The sequence below is a fragment of the Myotis lucifugus genome, unplaced genomic scaffold, assembly GCF_000147115.1.
Source record: "Myotis lucifugus unplaced genomic scaffold, Myoluc2.0 scaffold_425, whole genome shotgun sequence".
Lineage (NCBI taxonomy): Eukaryota > Metazoa > Chordata > Mammalia > Chiroptera > Vespertilionidae > Myotis > Myotis lucifugus.
The window spans coordinates 723345-743438 of NW_005871473.1; the positions used below are offsets into that span (position 1 = coordinate 723345).

At 46.6% G+C, this 20094-nt stretch overlaps 1 protein-coding gene across 3 annotated transcripts in view; it reads right to left on the reverse strand.

The window, feature by feature from the left end:
- The window catches only part of AKAP13 (A-kinase anchoring protein 13), a 92714-nt gene that overhangs the window by 57235 nt on the left and 15385 nt on the right, over nucleotides 1-20094 (reverse strand). The window contains exons 1-3 of one of the 3 annotated variants that reach the window (XM_023744051.1): nucleotides 12410-13130; nucleotides 5915-5990; nucleotides 1948-2084 (exon numbers count right to left, since the gene is read on the reverse strand). In XM_023744051.1, coding sequence (XP_023599819.1) covers nucleotides 1948-2084; nucleotides 5915-5990; nucleotides 12410-12490 — 294 coding nt within the window. In that variant the 5' untranslated portion in view covers nucleotides 12491-13130. Of the gene's footprint in view, nucleotides 1-1947; nucleotides 2085-5914; nucleotides 5991-12409; nucleotides 13131-20094 lie in introns of those variants that run through there. The other 2 variants (XM_023744052.1, XM_023744049.1) reach the window with 2 other exon arrangements.

Consider the following 20094-nt stretch of genomic DNA (forward strand, 5'->3'; position numbering starts at 1 on the left):
CTAATTCTGCGTAGCTAGGAAAATCGCTCAATTTAGGGAGCATTAAATAACTACCATTCTGTGGAGATGGTTACATCCAGGGAAGGTGTCATGCACTAGGAGGCAGCAAGCATTTCTAAGTGAAGACTCCCATTTTTATCAGGTTTTTTACTACACACAGAAACGATTAACAAAACATGTGCATATCCATGACACCATTCAGGGATTATCGATGATTCAAACTTAAAGCTGGAACGCAGAGATATTATCTAATCTATTTATCTCAGACAAAAGCAATTTATTTTCAAAGATCAGCATCTCTAGAATGGCATTCAGCAGAGTGTGTGTGTGAGTGTGTGTGTGTGTGTGTGAGTGTGTGTGTGTGTGAGAGTGTGTGTGTGAGTGTGTGTGTGTGAGTGTGTGTGTGTGTGAGTGTGAGTGTGTGTGTGAGAGTGTGTGTGTGTGAGTGTGTGTGTGTGTGTGTGTGTGTGTGCGCGTGTGTGTGTGAGTGTGAGTGTGTGTGTGTGTATGTGTGTGTGTGGGTGCGTGTGTGGGTGCGTGTGTGTGTGTGAGTGTGAGTGAGTGTGTGTGTGAGTGTGAGTGTGAGTGAGTGTGTGTGTGTATGTGTGGGGGGGTAGGGGGGTGCAGCAGGAGATCGGTGGTACAGGTGGAGGAGACTTTAGAAGTCCTTATAATGAAAACCTCAAAATTACAGTGAAAATTACCCAAATTCTGGTGGGGTTTTTTTTTGTTTTTTTTGTTTTTTAAATGCTATTGGTTTCCCTCTTCCTAAATAACTCCAGAAAAGGACAGACCTTCCCAAGAATGTGGAATTTTTACTTGACACACTCTGGAGCCAACCAGTCCACTCTGAGCAACCATGACAGAAATCCTGGAGCTCCACAAATCTTCGCAAGCCCCTGAGGAGACGCGGAGTGCGAGGGAAAGGAGCCAGGAGGAAAGGTCAGGGAAGGCCAAAGGGACACACATGGGCCGCTTGGACAGCAATGAGAGTGTCTGAAGGTCATTCAAGAGGCTTGAATACGTTGTGGGCCAGACCCCAGAACGTTAAAGCCTCCATTCTTTTTCTTTTTTTTTTTAATTTCAGAGAGGAAGAGAGAGAAACATCAATGATGAGACAATCGTGGTTAGCCACCTCCTGCACGCCCCCTACTGGGGGATCGAGCCCACAACACCGGAATGGAACTGTGACCTCCTGGCTCATAGGTTGACGCTCCATCACTGAGCCATGCCGGCCGGGCAAGTCTCCGTGCTTCTACCATAACTTTGCAGCAGCACCGTCACGCGGGCCTGGAGGATGTATCTACCCACTGACACAACTGCTCCCCTCACTGCCCGTCACCATGAACCCTCACACAGGGGCCTCCACAGCGGCCTCGCCTGCCCCTCACCCCCTCGCTACTGAGACAACCTCCTGTGGGGCACACAGCTGGTGCCAGTGCTGACCCAGCTGTGGGAAAGGCCTCTAGTTTTCTTAGGAAACAAAGCAGAACTCGATGCAACCAGGTGCAAAAAAAAAAAAGGAAACCACCTCCACCCTCTTAGGGGGCCTCAAATTATAAGAAAAACACGAGGTGATTCATGTGGCTGGGCTGGGCTTTTCAGAGAGAAAGCTTGGGCTCCCGAGCAGAGATCTAGAAAGTTCCAATTAAGCCGCTTGACATCACCCAGCTCCACAGTGAGCTTCAGGCCTAAGCACATTCATCAGAAATGACTCTGTGGTTAGTTTATACACATGACATCATGCAGTCTGAGCCCGGTCCTTCCTCCCACTGACAAGTGCTCATTGTCATCTGATTTCGTTCACTTCCAGTTCTTGCCGTGATGCTGAAGAAAATAAAGGGGCCGCGGCCTTGTTCGAAGCCCCTGGGGACCTGGAGCTCCCCGCTCTGAGGGACCCCGACACTGCTCCAGCAGAGACCCCACTCAGCGAGCCACGGGCGGTACCTTGGAGAAGACGATGGTGTCCACGTCTTCGCTGGGCGAGTGGAAGAGGTCGGAGTCACTCCCGGATTCTCTTTTCAGTTCACCTTCTGTGGGGGCACACTCCCGGCCCAGCCCAACACCCAGGAAGTTCTCACATTCTGAAAAAGAGACCATATTCAATCAATACGTAAAAAGGTCCGTTTCTTTTCATTCCAGCAGTCAGACCAGGGGCTGCAGGGCTTCGCTGTAACGGGGCTGCCAGGCAATGGGCTGAGCCTCATACAGTAACAAGAGTGTCGTTTCGCCCAGCCAGTGTGGCCCAGTGGTTCAGCATCAACTATGAACCAGGTCACAGTTCAATTCCTGGTCAGGGTACATGCGTGGGTTGCAGGCTCGATCCTCAGTAGGGGTTTGTGCAAGAGGCAGCCAATCAAGGATTCTCTCTCATCACTGATGTTTCTCTCTCTCCCCTCTCCCTTTGTCTCTGAAATCAATAAAAAAACAAAAAATCACGGGTCTTTTGGAGTGCCCCGCTACACACACACACACACACACACACACACACACACACAGTTCAGAGAGTGTGGTACCTTGGGTGGAGCTGGTGGGTGTGAGCTTTCCACTCCTTCCCCTTTCCACACGTGGAAAAATCAGAAACCCCGTCCCGTGGCTGAGGGAAAATGGGGGGCTGGCCAGGAAGAGAAAGGGCTGTCCCAGCCACTGTGCTGAGCCCAGCAGTCCAGCTGGCAGCCTCACAGAGCACGTCCCCGCTCCGGGCTGGAAAACACCAGCCCTAGACATTCTCATGGAAAAGCCACAGGAGGACCCAGGGGGGCCCTCGCAGCAACTCCTCCCCCAGGAGAGAGCCCCCACCACGGGGACCACTGACCCAGACGGAGGAGCGTCGCTGTGGGAGATGCTGGTGCCTGCTGAGCCGGGGAGGGGGACAGAGCAGGGGAACCAGGAGAAAGGATAGGAAAGGACTTGAAGCCGTTATGAAACCCCACAATTGGGGGGGGGAGGAGGGTTAAAGGCAAGCTAACCCACACCCCAGCTCACGTGTGTTGGTAAGTTTTCAAAATGAATTAAAATCTTCCCTTTCTTCCTACGTGTCCCCTTCCTAATGAATAAGATAGAGCAGCGCATGAAGGTAGAAGAATGGGCACTAGCCTTAGAGTTAGACTGACGTGGCTTCAATCTCGGTCTGACCACTTATCGCCAGGAAGATCCCAGGCAGGAAGTCACTTAACCCCCTCAGTCTCCATTTCCATAGCAGTGAAATGGGAAGGTGGGGAGCTCCCTCAAGTAGCTGTAGCGACAGTTAGAAATGATTTATACACACAGCCATCGGAGCTCTGCCCCTCGCACACAACAGGCGTGTGATCAGCTCGCTAATGAAGTCAGGGCTTCACTGACCTGTAACGTGTGGCTCAAGGAGCGTTCAGTCAGGAGGCCTTGAGGTGGGCCAGACCGTTTTATGACCCTTACACAAATGTCAACAACTTCTGTGTCCTGAGCCATTAGCTTTTTCACAGCGAGCAAAACGTGGACTCTTAACGATGCTATCTAGTCATCTGGGTATAAAATTATATGTATGCAAACAAATTATAGTCGGGTAGGGTAGCGTAGGAACATACCAGCAGCACTCACTGGGCTCAGCATAGTGCTTTCCTGCATTTATTTACCCAGAATTTTAAAATATACAAAGTAGTTTTAAAAGATACTTTCTCATTTGGTTTAACCCTACCGCTGCCCTGAGCTGTGTTCATAAAGCCAAAGAAGGAAACCTGCCTAGAATTCACCAAAAAAACTATGCCTGAAAGTAAAAAACCTCACGTCTTAAGTTCAGAAGCATAAACCAGATGCTGGATTTTGTTAAACTGAAGTTTAAAAACACCAAAGAGGTACGTTTGGGGTTGGAGTGTGTGTGTGTGTGGGGGGGGGGGGTGTCAAAGATCATTTCTTTAAACAAGTAAATGAAACTACCGCACATGGAGAAACTCCTGTGAATATTCAAACTGTGAGGCAACCTCATTCACCTTCACAGGACAGACAGTTCATTGCTTGGGTGGTTGGGAATAATTACACTTTTAGAAAAAGCCCCAGACAGCTTATGGGATAAAGTAAGGGGAAACTTTTAAATAAAAGATTCTAAGGGGCTGGACTGGGGACGTTTCAGCTGCATTTGAACAGAATCAATCTTATAACACACGGAGGCCCTAAACACAACTATAGCCTTTTAATAGCCTTTTTTTAAAAATATAGATTTTATTGATTTTTTGCAGAGAGGAAGGGAGAGAGGGATAGAGAATTAGAAACATCGATGAGAGAAACATTGATCAGCTGCCTCCTGCACACTGCCTACTGGGGATGTGCCCACAACTAAGGTACATGCCCTTGACCGGAATCGAACCCAGGACCCTTGAGTCCGCAGGCCGACGCTCTATCCACTGAGCCAAACCGGTTAGGGCGCCTATTAATATCCTTTAAGCGCTTTCTCCGCGTGGGACAAAAGTAGAGAAAAACACTCTGCACGTTTGTTTCCAACACTTCCTTTGGAGTGAAGTGAGTTGAGAATCAGTAGGAAAACCCTCTGGAAATAAAGGATTTAAAGTTTGTCTTTAAAAGTTGTTTTTGTGTGTGTTTTTTAAAATACATTTTTATGGACTTCAGAGAGAGGAAGAGAGGGACAGAAAAGAAATATCAATGATGACAGAGAATCACTGGTTGGCTGCCTCCTGCACTCCCCACACTGGGGATCGAGCCCACAACCCCGGCATGTGCCCTTAATTGGAATCGAACCGTGACCTCCTGGTTCATAGGTTGAGGCTCATCCACTGAGCCATGCAGGCCGGGCTGAAGTTCGCCTTTAAATGTAAGACTACTGCAGTACAACCACAGACAAATGGTTTCCAGAAAGGCCTTAAATGATGCCTCGGTAGTTTTTAAAGCAGGTTATTAAAATCTGGAAATGTAAACAGAAGTTCTGGGGGGAATGTAGACTTAAGAGGCCAGAATGTAATTAGCCAGTGTTCATGGCAGCTGCAGGGACAGGCAATGGCTACAGCTGCCCACCATGGCATTCGGGTGACACCCAGTAAGAAAAGCTGGTGATGCTCGGGAGGTCAGAGACAATGGCGCACAGAGACATGAGGGAACACGCCTTCGTCCCCATGAATTAGTGGCTAAACCTGGGTAAACAGTCGGGACTCCTCACTAACCACAGCCACGTGCTGTTATTACCAAGCAAGGTCTTGTTACTGAGGCCTCCTGAGCACTTAGGGAAAGACTCAGTTCCTGACAGTACTTCCAAAGTCTGTGATTCTTAATGGTCAGCTGCACAGGGGAGCAACCAAAGGAGCTCTGAAAGAGTTTGATGCCCAGGCCACACCCCCCAGAGCAAGTAAATCAGAATCTCTGGGGGTAGGACCCAGCCATCCGGGTATCTTAACGCTCCCAAGATACTTTTTTTTTCTTCATTCTGGAATGTGAAGCTGTTTTTAATTACAGTTGACATAAAATATTATATTCGTTCCACGTGTACAACACAGTGATCTGATATTTATATTCCTTACAAAGTGATCACAGCATGAGAACTCTAGCAACCATCTGTCGCGGTACAAAGTTATTGTGGTACCACTGACCGTATTCCCTATGCTGTCCATTACATCCCATGACGTACTTACGTTATAACTGTAAGGTTGCACCTTTTGATCTCCTTCACCTTTTTGCCCAGGCCCCCATCGCTCAACCCTGCCAAGATACTTTCAATGTGTAACTAAGATTGAGAGCCACAGATTTAGTCCTTCACAATATAGATTTATAGTTTTACTGGATTAAGGAATTGTATTATGTTATTGTGTAGCATGCTAAGGAAGAACAGATCTCCAAATCGAACGACCTGGTGTTGGAGTGGAACCGTGGCTCTAGAACATGTGCATTTTGGACAGCGGTGTTCAAGCGAGTCGGAAGGGAAACCCCTGCTTACCTGGGCTCTGCGGGGGAGCCAGGAGGGAGGCTGCATCAGCACACGGCTCAATCGTGCACCAGCTTTCCCGGTTTATCTGGAGGAAAGAAGAGAGACTGAGTTTCAGACAGTGAAGCCATGGGGGATGCTCTTCCAGCAGCTGCAAGTGCACATACTGCTCCATCACGCCCATCCTTTTCTTTGAAACTTTACTGCAAAGTGGGTAAAATTATTTTAAGAAAAAATACGTTTTCACAATACACACAAGGCAATCGATAATTAATGCTCTGGAGAGATTTTTGATAAAACTTAGGCATATAAGAGTCATTTTCACACCTCTCTCCATAATTGCTAAAACAAGTAGACATAAAATCCGTAAGGATACAGAAAACTTGAAAGACATTATCAACCAATTTGATCTAACAAACATACAGAACACTTCCTGCAACAATAACAGGACACATTCTTTTGGAGTGTGCATGGGAGATAGACCGTATTTCGCAGAAATCAATGCGGTAGAAGAGAGAGAAACAATAAAATAAATAAAAATCAAAAGGTGATTTCCTTGAAAAGATCAACGATACTGCTAAAACTCTAGCTAGGCCGAGCAAGAACAAAAGTTACAAATTATCAATATCAGAAATTAAAGGGGGACATTATCACAGAACCTATAGACATTGAAAAGATAACGAAGAAATACTATGGACGACTTTACTGCCTATCATTGTAACCCAGATTAGAGATCTTGTCCTTAGATGTGTTTGAGACGCATAAAAAGCCCAAAGGTGTAGAAACAGGAACGAAGAATGGCTCTGAGTACACACATGTAGCACATCTGTTGTCATGTTAGTCTCCTTTCCAAAAGGTGACCTCTGAGACGGGGTTTTTTACATGAACAAATAAGCCAGTTCCTTGTACTATCAACACCCTTCTTAGCCGGCTCCGAGACGGGGCTTGGCAAAAGGTTCTGACGGCCAAATCAGGACTAGGGGACACGATAGAAAGAAACCATCGTGTTGAGACTACTAATAACCTGAGTTTTAAGAGAAAAACAAAGATGATGATGATGATGCCCTCTATCCAGATTTGCCCTGATGGAATCTGTCAGCCATGAGGCAAATACAGGACTGGCAACAGATTGAATGGGCCGAGGAAGGAACAGTTCAAGATTATTCCCAAATGTTTGAGCAAGTAGCTTGAAATGAGGAAAACAGAGACTTGGCCATTAGATATCCGTATCTTCTGGAGGGTAAGTTACCAAAAACAGAGTTTCTGGCTCTGACCATGTTCATGACTCTTTAAATAAAAAAAAGTCTTTTGTTCATATCGTCTCCGTGACAGAAAGATCATGGCCACTGCAGGTATTCACATCCACAGTTCTGGTAAGTTCTTGCGCACGTGCCCAGGGGTAAGAGAAGGTACTTCAGAAGAAAGGCCAGACCCTCACCGGACCCCGCCCACACGCTGTTTTCATGCCCTGGGACCCCTTGCGATTCCATAAATCACACCCACGTTGCGTTCCCATCAGGCTGAAAATAGAGCTGTACATATTTCCAGCGCAGAGGGAGCTGGCTTTTGTTTTTGGCAGCGTGTCTGCTACTGTTTATATCCGAACATCCTAATAATACAGCCCACGGTTACACCCAGCCTTCCCAGCCGCTGCCCCTATTTACTTCCTCTGCATCTGTCTCAGGAGATCCAGCCAGAGTTCCAACTCTGAACAAAAGGAAGCAGAACCCACCATCCGGACACGGGAGCCAACCCTTGAGTCAGTCTTTTCAGGGAATCAGACTGTCACTGAGCAGATGCTGTGGCCATCTTCAAGGCTCAGCCTCCGTACCTTTCATTGAAGGCAATGAGGAAATCTCTTAAAGCAAGCCAACTTTTCAAGGATGTATATTTCTCTGGAAAGTAACACTGTCCTTAAAGACAAACTACTCCTTTGGCTTTAGCTCTGAGGTCGAGTGGCCTGCCCAGACATCATGAATAGGGCGGAGGGGGTCCTCTGGAAACACTTTCTTTCAGTGCACACACAACATGGTTGCGCATCTTTTAACCAGCCATCGGGAACTCTGAATTACTGCCTACAAAGTATTAATGACCAGCTACAAAGTATGCTCATCAAACACGAGAAACCAGGAACCTAAAATTATAGTAAAACAGAAATGGCCCAGGACTACCTCAGTTCAGATCGCCAGTGAATCCTAGAGTCTGACCCTCTTCTGTCTTGGCAGATGGTAGTTCTGCCCAGTTGCTGATCCTTGCTACCCTCTTGTTTAAGAACGGCCTCAGGAATGCTTATCATGTCAGCTACAGGCAAAAGCTCCTGTCATTCACCAACTTGGGGGGTCAACGCTAGCTTACTAAAGGAAGTGGAGGAAAATAGGCATGTAGATACCAAGAGGATTCTGCTAACAATGAAAATTATTACATATCCCAGTTTGAGAATGTGATTTAGCATTGCCAACCATTTATCCCAAGAGCCTAAAGTCATAGGCATTAGGAGAGAGGAACCAAGGGATGGTCACTTAGTGAGGAAGAGGAATGTGTATGTGTGGACTTGGATGGGGGACCGTGGAGGGTGGTGACAAGAAATACTATCAACTTATGTGTTATTATTTGGGGGGGGCAGGATTCAGAAAGGAAGTAAGATTTGGGATGCTGGGGTTGATGGTGAGAACAAGAGCTGACCTGAAGATAAAGACCAATGTACGTAGCCTCAGGGGAATCTAAGGCCTGATGCAGAAGAACTACCCTGAAACTATACAGACCTGACAAAGGGAAGAGAGACCAGGGTGCAGAATAGGCCAATATGCAGGGGACGTAAGACAGGATGGGAATTCTGAAGCTAATCTACAGTGATTGTTAGGATGCCAATGGCAGGGACTGGAGCTGTAAATGTGTAATACCAAAATGATGGGCTCAAAATCTCAATTTTATGATTATTGTCATACTTCATCTCTGGGATGGTTACCTTATCAGGACACTGAATACAGTTTATAGAAAATGATGCTTATGAATCCACACTTACAAATCTTAAAAGATTAACTCACTCAATTAGCAAATACCTAGTATTTTTATTGTTGTTGTTAATCCTCCCGAAGGATATTTTCCCCATTGCTTTTCAGAGAGAGTGGAAAGGAGGGAGGGAGGGGAGAGAAACAGAAGAGAGACACTTCGATTGGTTATCTCCTGCATACGCCCCACTTGGGAGTGAGGGTGGGGATGGAACCTGCAACCCAGGTGCATGCCCTTGACCAGGAATGAAACTCTTCCATGTGAGGGCCGACGCTCTAACCACTGAACCACGCCAGCCAGGGCCTTACCAAGTATTTAATCTGAATCAGGGACATTGCTCTGTGTGCTTAGAAATGTCTAGTGAACATATGAAAAAACTTCAAGCTCCTTAGTTTGAAAAGCAAACTTCCAGAGATAAAAATAGATTGCAAACATACACATGATCACTTGAGATCTGAAGTATACCCAATACCATTATCTTTTTTTAAAAATATATTGTTAGGGATTTCAAAGAGGAAGGGAGAGGGAGAGAGAGACAGAAACATCAATGATGAGAAAGGATCATGGATTGGCTGCCTCCTGCACTCCCCACACTGTGGATCGAGCCCGAAAGCCAGGCATGTGCCCTTGACCTGGAATCAAACCTGGGACCTTTCAGTCCGCAGGCTGACGCTCTATCCACTCAGCCAAGCCAGCTAGGGCCCCAATACCATTATTTTTTAAAAACACTAATTAAAGATAATGAAATTCAAAGTGGAAGATAATTGGAGAGCACTTCTGAGTAATTTTTTAGAAGAATTATAGGGAAAATCTGCTACAACTTGTGTGACAAACTGCAAGTATAAGAGATGGTGCACCTGTCCAAGTGTTTACAGAAGGCAATGTCCTGAGAAAGAAGTGATGGTTTAGTTTCTAGGACTTCTCCCAACATGAAAGGTCTCGGACAGAAAAAACATGAATTTTTATATATAAATAACAACTGATACATACATATTCATGTAATAAAAGGAACTGGTCGCCTCAAAGAAAAGGTCCAGGATAGCAAGAACATGGACTCTGAAAGCAATCGGATCTGGGGCTGCATCCTACCAGCTATTGTGTATGAGCCATGAGACCTTCAGAAAATGACTATCGGAATCTGTTTTTCCGTAAGTAAAACGAGACTAGGAATGTGAAAAGTAAATGCCCGTATCTCCTATCCACCCCCTTCTTCCCACTGTGACCACGAAAGCATTTTATGGGGCCGGGACTCCCACAATGGCAGCCTCGCTGATGCCCACAGTCAGAATGACCCTGTGTAAACATACGCTGAGAAGTGCTGTAGCCAAACAAAGCAAATTCCTCACCAGGGCGGTCAAGACCTTGCTTTTCCAGGTCCCCACTGCGCCTCCAGCAGCCCTGCGCTCCCCACTTACCCAGGTGCTCCTGTCACATGGCCCAGCCATTCCCTCCCACTTCGGGGCCTGGACTTGCTGTTGCTCTTTCTAAAACCCCTTCCCCTTGGTGTAACAGGCATGTTCTTATCCTGAAGGGATCCGGTTTTGTTTTGTTTGTTTTTTTAATGACATCACCTGTGAAGGATCTTTATCTAAAACAGGGCTTGCCTGGCCGGCATGGCTCAGTGGTTGAGCATTGACCTATGAACCAGGAGGTCACGGTTCGATTCCTGGTCAGGGCACATGCCCGGGTTGTGGGCTCCATCCCCAGTGGGGGGTGTGTAGGAGGCAGCCGATCCATGATTCTCATCATTGATGTTTCCATCTCTCTCGCCTTCTCCCTTCCCCTGAAATCAATGCAAATATTTAAAAAAATAAAACTTTAAAATCGCATCTATGAGGCCAGTAAGCCTGTGATTTTGCTCCACATAAAGGTTTTCATGCCCAGTTCGAGCACAGAGCTCCTCACATTTTAGCCTTTTTAAAATGTATGACATTCCTATGAGACTGAGATCTTCTCTCTCCCCTTCCTCTTGTCCTTTTCCCTCTCCCCTTCTCCCCCCCCCCCACATGTAAAATCATGGAGAGTCAAGCATATAAAGGTTCTAAACACTAGGCTCTCCCTAGTGTCTGAGGACAAAAGTTTTAAAACACGAGTATGATTTTGTAAAGGAAATCACATTTCAGAGAAACTAAAATGATTATTATCTTGGAGCAACTTCAAAATGCCCAGTGACCAACTGCTCCCAGGCCAGGCCTGGCAGGTCAAACCACCACCTGGGAGCGATGACAGAGGGACAATGACACCATCACACACCTGTCCCAGCCCCTCGTCCAATGTGGTATTTCACTGGCTCCCGTGTCGATTCTTCTGGGCCCATTATTGGCCTCAATGGACCAATGAAAAGAATGAGGGTGCCTCAAGCAATAAACTGAATTGATAAATCGATAACATTGCTCCACGATTTCCTTGACCAGGGCAATGCGTTACACTTTGCCTGGCTGCCCAGCTCCGTACTCACTCAGGGTTAGGAACTGAGGTTCCTTTTGGCATCTCTGAACCACTTGGGAGGCTTCCAATTTCTCCTGCTTTTGTCAGAAAAATGCTAAACTTCCAATAAGCACGCCATCAGTCATCCAATATTCCCAGACTCCCAACTTCTGACTGGAGGAGTCCTTACTAATTTTAGATCCCAGGATGCCTTCTGTGAGCAATTAGCCCTCCAGAGGCTCCACCCCCGTCCTGCTTAGACACCTCACACTGAGCAAACAAACACGGCTATCAACAGTCTGGGGCCGGACCCGAAAAGCAGTCAAGCCAAGCCAACAGGACCACGTCGCCACTTAGTAAATACGTTGATTGGAGAACCTTCCAGAGTTGTGAGCGAAGAGATGGCAGAAACAACAGAAAAGGCTCTGACAAAAGACAGAGCGACTCAGAGACAGAGGCAGCCGGAGAAAGATGCCCAGACGGATGGGGGCGGGGGTGGGCGGTGAGGGGGCAGGGATGACAGGGACGGAGGGACAGACAGGCATTGCAGGAAAGAGCAACTCTAAAGAGGAATCTCTCCCTTGGACATTTTCAAGAATAGGAGGTCCTCCTATTTAAACAGTAAGTGGCTCACAGCTGATTCTCAAGTCCCACTGGTTTTGTTCAGATAGTCCTTTATTTTATTCATCCTCACCCAAGGACATTTTTCCCATTGATTTTTTTTTTTTTTTTAGAAAGAGTGGAAGGGAGGGGGAGAGACACACAGAGAGAAACATTGACGTGAAAGAGACAACACATCGATTGGTTATCTCCTACACTCATTGGGGGCTGACCCTGCAACTGAGGTACATGTACATGCCTTTGACCGGAATTAAACCTGGGACCCTTCAAGTCCGCAGGCCGACGCAAACCAGCTCAGCTGGGACCAGATATTCCTTTAAGAATCCTAAAATCGCCAACCCGATCCCCCCACCCGCAATGCTCACACATCCTCCTCAGCCCGTCTCCCTGCAGGTGGCCAGGGGCGCAGCGATGGGATTCCAGAGGAAAGAGCCTGAGAGGTGGCCTTACCTTCAGCAACACCACGTCCACAGTCCTGTCCACCTTGGAGATGTCACACAGGCTGTAGCGCCGCTTGTGCCGCTCGTACATTCTGACCGAGTGCAGGAGGGAGGAACAACGCCGATGTGCCGGGGTCACTGGGGGGACCAGCGCACCCCGCCAGTCCCGAGCTCCAAACTCCTCCCGGTGGCTGCAGGGGACCGGGCCTTCCAGACGGCGCTCTACGCAAAACCCTCCAAGGGCCAAAAAGGAATCAAAAAGAACCCAGCGGAATCCACTTCCCTGAACTGACCCGGAACTTTCTGACAACTTCGGAGCGCCGGGATAATGAGTTTATAATTCATAATAAAAACAATGCATGCCTCCTGGTGCTATACTTTATGCAGATCTTGGCTGCGAGAGAAGCACACGCTGTTTCCATCCCTGGTGATAACTCCAGTAGAAAAATTAAGAATGAACTGGCTGAGCATAATGGCCGGCGCACGTGGGGGAAAAAACCAGAGCAGGCAATACAAATCCAGTACGTACTCGGTCAGGAAAAGAGAAAAAAGGGAAGACAACGCTACTGCAAAGGGATGGCATAAAAAAAAAAAAAAATTCCCATTAAACTGTTCTTGCTTTAAAAAAAGAGAGAAGGAAAATCAAATTTTCTTTATGGAAGAAAAAAGCACAAGCCTGGAGATCCGTCTGAAGCAAAAGGCTTTCAGGGCCGCGTCTGCTCCCAGGCAGCAGGGCTGGGTTCTGATTTTAGTTGAAAATATGTAATGACAGCAGCGGAGAAAAGGCCCCTCCCCCTGCCCCCTCCCTCTCTTTAGGGCGCTGGCCCTGCCCGAGCCCAGCCGGTCCTCCCTTCTCCTCACTCACAGGGACGTCAAGACTTGCCCTTTCAGCTCCGCACCAACAGCCTCGGAGGCTTGAAAACCTAATTGCAGTGGTGGGAGCATGATTCACCCGCGAAGGAAGGAGAGAAAAACAAGGCTTCCTTTTCCAGCGCTTCCCCCTCCTCCTCCAACTGTCCCTGTGAGCAGGCTCTGCGGGTCCAGATGCTTCGATGTCAGGCAGGAGTGATGGAGGGAGGGGTGTCACCCTGAACACCACCAGCATGTGCAACGCGCTTCTCTCTCCCTCCAAGTACAGAGAATTGAAGCTACCCAAGGCACACACTGTAGCTCCTTGCCAAACGCAAACCAGTGATTTAACGTGAGAAAAATGTGAGCCAAATATTTCAGGGTTGTTTCTCTAGGATCCAGAAGTGGCCACAAAGGTGTCCGACAAGGTTTAAACATCAGCTTTTTACTTTTTTGTTTTTCAAGGGGGTTGATGAACAGAAGGGGGCTTTAAAGAGAATACAGAGGAAAGCAGGAAAATGAATGGGGACGTGTGTCAACGCTTTTTGTGACTAAGGAAGTCACCTGGCTGGGACTGCTCTGCCTTCGAAGCGTTCATTCACATGCAGGGAGCCCCGTGCAGCCCTGTGCACGGCTGCTACCCATTTGCCTGTTTTTTACTATTTGAGACCTCGTTAGCCCCACCCTTTGGAACATTCTCCGGGGCCAGACCTCTTCCAGAATTCGCTCTCTCACTCCAGACATTCCCTCACTGAGGTTGAAAATGATTTGGGAGAGAAAGGAGGAAGGGAGGAGGCACTGGGGGAAGTAAAGGGAGAAAGAGTGAAGAAAGAAATAGAAAGATTTGTCTCCTGGGGCATTAGCCTGATTTTCCTCAACTGGCCAGGTGTCCTAGCTGGACCTGGAGGGTGTGAATGAGGGGGTTCAAGTGCCACAGCAGCAAGGAAGAAAAGAGACTTACTACCATGGGGATGGCAAACAGAGCTGGAGAGGGGTTTTTCAGGAACTGTATGTACAAGGGGAAGAGACGTCTGATGAGTCACCATTTCCCCAGGCCAGGCATTCACTTGTTAACTAGCTCAAAGGACAGGAGGCGGCCAGTCATAATGCCAGCATTCTCCATCTATATGCTAACTCACAGCTGCAGCTATAACCACTCAGAGCCCCGACCCCCCAGCCCTACTGCTCTGGGAAGGATCCCCCAGCCTCACTGCCAGCCCTCACGGCTTCGACCCTCCAGCCCTCACTGCTCCGGAGAGCAGACAGCCTCCCTCCCCACGTGCCCCAGGGGGCCTTGGCTCCGTGACATCCCCAACATGTACAGTGAGACAGGGGCGCTGCTCATCACAGTGATGATGGGGACCAGCAGAAACAAGATGATTAGGGAAAGATTCAAAGTTGTAAGTAAAAGTCTTGCTCAGGCTTATTACCGAAAGGGCGGGGACCTGGTCAGCAATTTACAAATACTTTGAAACCATGTGATCTAAGGCACCAACGGGAAGATCCTTTAGGCTTCAGTGTATGAAAAATTGAATAATGTATTATCTTTTCGGTACGAGCTTTCACCAAGCTGTAATTTAGCACTCTTTCCCTTCCCCATATGCACACAGAGCTGCCTCCCCTCTGTCCTCAATATGGTTTATTCCTCTCTGCCGCTCCCTCTTCTGTTTTAATTAGATTCAAATGTTTCCTGCTTCCAAGGTTCCCAGGCATCTCTCTAGGGACCAGATGCTTTAATCACAATAAAGCCTTTCTACGCCCAGCCTCCCCTATTGACATAAATGTACATAATCTATACTGATTTAACAGCTATTTTGTGCCGTGCAGTGAAGGCAAACAAAATAAATAACAAGGTTTGTCCTCAAGAAGTTTATATAATTAGAGAGGAATCTGCTTCAAAATAATATAATTATCTGAAATGGCCCAGATTACTGTTTTGAGACATATAGATGAACCTTTTCAATTTCTGACTGTCTGCTGGCTTTGTGCTACCCGCTGCGAATGGAGATTTCTTACTTTTTCTGGACACATAAATGTATTTCAACGATTTGGAATCGTCTTTACGTATTCTGTTCCTTCTTGGAGCAGAAATGCCCTGGGTGGGGAAGAGTCTGTTTTTCTCTCCCCTCTGGATCGGATCAGCACTCCCCAACAGGAGACAGACTCCGTAGTCCTGTGCTTTTGCTGCTGATGTGACAATTCCAAGTTTTTATCAAAAACATCTGGACCCACTGAACAGTTATTCTGTTAGAATTTTGAAACGCCGCAACCAATCAGTTCAAATCCAAACTAGAGCTGAGAGTTACAAATTTTCGTTTTGAGAATGTCCCCTCTTTCCTTTAATTTTGGGAACTTGTAATTATGTAATAATCTATGTATTATTTACAATAGTAGTTATTTACAAGATTAATGATACCTCCTTCTCTCTGTGTCCTTCTATCCGCAACAAGGGTTTCCAAATTCCTCAACAGAAGAACCAGTGCTTTTAGTCTGTTCAGACCACAGGCCCGACATGTGGTCTTAAAATTCCAGAAAATGAAGAATAACAGTATTTTATGCATTATTATTTATAGCATTTCTGTTCAAGAATTAATTTTTCTCCTGGTTTATTCAATGACAAGATCTAACCCCCTACTAGAATTATTTAACCTTCTTACAGGGCACCTCTATTTGGCTCCTTTTGTTCCAGTTGGGGCAGAGCCCTGCCTGAGTCCCACAGTCGGTTCTGCGTTAGGGCGCCACCTAGTGGGTGTGCTGAGGATCCAAACAGAACGCTCAAGGCCAGTAAAAGGAACAGCAGCATATGACTGGGCCCTGGTTAAGTGACTCACCCACCAGTGACTCATTTAGTCTGCAGGAACACCAGGTAGGAGGGTGAAAACCAAGGGTTCTTTCCATTCTGGGGTGTGCCATTATCTCCCTGAGCGACCTGGGACAATTTCGCTGACTCTCTGGGCTTAGGTTTTCAAAACTGAACACTGAGAGCGTATGGACACTGTAGCATACCTGACATTCCTTCTTGATCTGATACCGTCAGTCTGAGACTAAGAAGTATTTATCACCTGACATATAGCTAGCTCATAGGAACGGAGAAATCTGCTCAAAACCTGTTGTAGAAAACATGCAGTATATTCTTGCACAATTACATCTGCCACCTCCACTTTTCACATGAAACGGGAAGGAAGGAGAGGTCTACCACAGTTGACAATTTTCATCGATCTATGATTTCATTAACTTAAACATGTGAGTCATTCAGAGTTGCACATCTGTTGGCCAAATTGACTAGAATACAGGTGAAACATTAGCCTCCACTTGAGCGACTCCAGGCTGCTTAGAATAACAGTCTGCGTAAAATATGATGTTTGGAACTTGACAGGAGAAAGGGGAACATTATTTACAATGACTGCAAAGGCACTGTTTCCATCTCGGGTTTCCTTTTTAATCTCAGGGTAGAGGTTCAAGCACTACTGGTTCTGGCATTTCTTTGACCAGGTTTGGAGGCCCCAAGGTTAAGAGACTGAAAGGAGAAGAGGAAGGCCTTTAGGGTGAGCAACCAGCTACTCTTTTCAAATCAGTCTAGACAGCAGCAAGCCACTCCATTGCTTTAACCCTCTAGGGCAGCGGTTCTCAACCTTCCTAATGCCGCGACCCTTTAATACAGTTCCTCATGTTGTGGTGACCCCCAACCATAAAATTATTTTCGTTGCTACTTCATAACTGTCATTTTGCTACTGTTTTGAATCGTAATGTAAATATCTGATATGCAGGATGTATTTAGGCGACCCTTGTGAAAGGGTCGTTCGACCGCCAAAGGGGTCACGACCCACAGGTTGAGAACCGCTGCTCTAGGGCTTTGCAAGAAAAAACCTTAAGACAATTTAGCTGGGAGCTAACAATGGCAAAAAGAAATTAAGATGGGAGAATATAAGAAAAGACATAGCTTTAAAAAGGTCTCTTTGCAAACTTGTGCTCCTTACAGGAGATGTTATTGTCTACAGACGAGGAGAAGTCACACTCAGAGTCTAAGTCAGCTGTACCAGGGCACACAGCTCATCAAACGAGTTTGCATTGAGTTCTGTAAATCTTTCTTTCCACCAAATGTCTTTTTAAAAAATACATTTTTATTGATTTCAGAGAGGAAGGGAGAGAGGGAGAGAGAATTACTGATCGGCTGCCTCCTGCACGCCCCCTACTGGAGATCGAACCCGCAACCCAGACATGTGCCCTGACTGGGAATTGAACTGTGACCTCCTGGTTCATAGGTCGAAGCTCAACCACTGAGCCACGCCGGCAGGGCATGGAGCAGTAGTTCTTTAAAAAGGTCAACATGGACCAGGAACGCAGATGGAAGAGTCAGTCTTGGGAAAAGAAGAAAAAACCCTCTTCATTTGAGGCAAAGGGAAAGAAGTAATAAAAGACAGATATTTATAGATTTTTTTCCTGGCCAATCCCCAAGTGCCTAATTTGGACGGAACTTCTAGTGTCCTGAACAATCCCCACCAGAGGCTGAAATGCCAGTGACCATTGGGATAAAGAGCACTGAGCTGAACTCTGGGAGAAAAGCCCAGCAGCATGACAGCCTCTGTGGCCTTTTCTCACCTCTCCTTGGACCTCCTCTCCTGCAGCTGCACAAGTCAGATGGCTGTGCTCAGACTGGATCCCACACCTGGCTGCCTCCATGCCCGTGCCCCAGCCCTGAGCACTCCTGTCACACGTGAAGCATCCATTGGTCATCAGTTAGCTGGGTATCTGTTATACCAGGCTCTTGAGCAAGATAGCTCCTATTTCTTTGGATTTCCTTCAGGTTCTTGGCCTTCGCATTCAAAATGGTTCCTGTTTGAATGAATAAACAGCCATCGCTGTCTGAAAAGACGACATTCTCAGGACTAGGTCTAACTAGTGCCGGCAATCTAGGTTCAAAGCTCCTTCATTCGTTAATTTCAATAACCCATGGGTTCTTGGATACAGAGGTACACACTAGAGGAAGGGGCATCTCTACTCCGCTCACCACAAACAAGTGACATGAGCACTTCGGGCCTTATCAATAAATGGGACGTGTCAGCCCTGGCCAGTTTGCTCAGTGGATAGAGCACCGGCCCGCAGGCTAAAGGGTCGCAGGTTTGATTCTGGTCTACAGCACGTTCCTCAGTTGTGGGAGGCAACCAATCGATGTGTCTCATCATTGGTGTTTCTCTCTCTCTCTGTGTCTTCCCCCTCCCTTCCATTCTCTCTAAAAATCAATGGAAAAATATCCTTGGGTGAGGATTAACAACAACAACAAAAACAACAACACAGACACACATACACATATATATACATACTCTGCTCAAAATGGTGCATTACTAGAGACCAAGTTTCATGGGAGCATTTTGGTAATTTATTCAGATGTGTGTGTGCTGGGTCAGGTGACTGGCAGCACTGACTGGTGGTGAGCTATGTAAGGACAGGGCATCGGACAAATCAGGTAACCCAAGGAGACAGTTTAAGGAACAGATAAGATCATAAAGTATTATCAGGGCCAACCCTTGAGCTTCCAGCACTGAGCAGGACACACGTGTCCCTCCGACGTGCCCGCTACAAGACGAGCAGTAACATCTCTCCTCCGCTTCCCCTAGGAGGATGCTATAAGAATAAGCATCAGGTATTTAGTACTGCCTACCGTTACCACCTTTGTTTCATACAAGTATAGTTTTCTGGGTCTGAATTCAAGAGAGAACATCACTGATGAGAAAGAATCATTGATCAGCTGCCTCCTGCACGCCCCACATTGGGGATTGAGCCTGCAACTCAGGCTAGTGCCCTGACTGGGAATTGAACCTTGACCTCCTAGTACATAGGTCGATGTTCAACCACTCAGACATGCTGGCTGGGCCAATATGATTCTTTAATGCAAGTTACTGTACTACTAGTAGGATTAGTGTCTACTGAAGCACATCTTCATGAAGTAACAGTCAGTGCTAGCCATAATGACATTTCTGAGACATCAAGAGAAGGCAAAATGTTGTTCAGTGTTTAAGAAGCCAGCCAAGTGCATAGATATTTTAGAAATATCTACAGTACAGATTTCCAAATCAAAGCTCCAGCTACCTGAAACCCTGCCACTTCAAAAGATTCACTTCTTCAAGGTTCCATGGAGAGGAAATGCTCTAATCTAATTATAAGACGGTCTTCCTCCTGGGGCAGGTAATGTGGGGACTCACAAGTCACAATCCTCAGGAATGGAAGTTAAAAACACCTTGTGGAAGACTTCACACACATTTCCTCTCCCTGGCAAAGTCGAGTTCTCTCTCAGCTCAGCTACTCCTGTGATCATCAGAATACATATGCTTTGCAGCGGTAGGGAATAATGCATCCCTTTTAAAGGGTTGCCTTGTTAAACTGTAAAAATCAATGGCATGCATTTGTGAAATATTTTAATTACTATCTATATATATAAAAGGCTAATATTCTAAGTGTCTGTCCGTCTGGGTAATGATGTCACGTAGCTAACACCCGACTTCCTCTCCCTAGCGACTAGCCTCCTTGCAGTTTCTTCAGCCCAGGAACACGACTTGCTTTATAGCCAGGTGGGAACATTTTACACTGTAACCAAATAAATGTCTGTGAAGCATTTTCCCGTGCCTCATCTCATTTGATCCTCGCAGAAGTCCTGGAGTAGGTAGATAGGAGACTCGATGGTATCCTATTTTCTTCTCATTAGCCGGAAAACAGAGATTTAGAAAGCTTAGAAACCTGACCCAACTGAAAAGAAGAAATGGTGGACCTTGAAAATGACTTCAGGTTTTCTCACTGTGCAGAATATAGTCAAACAAAGCTGCAGTTATATATTTTACTCTTTGTTCTCCC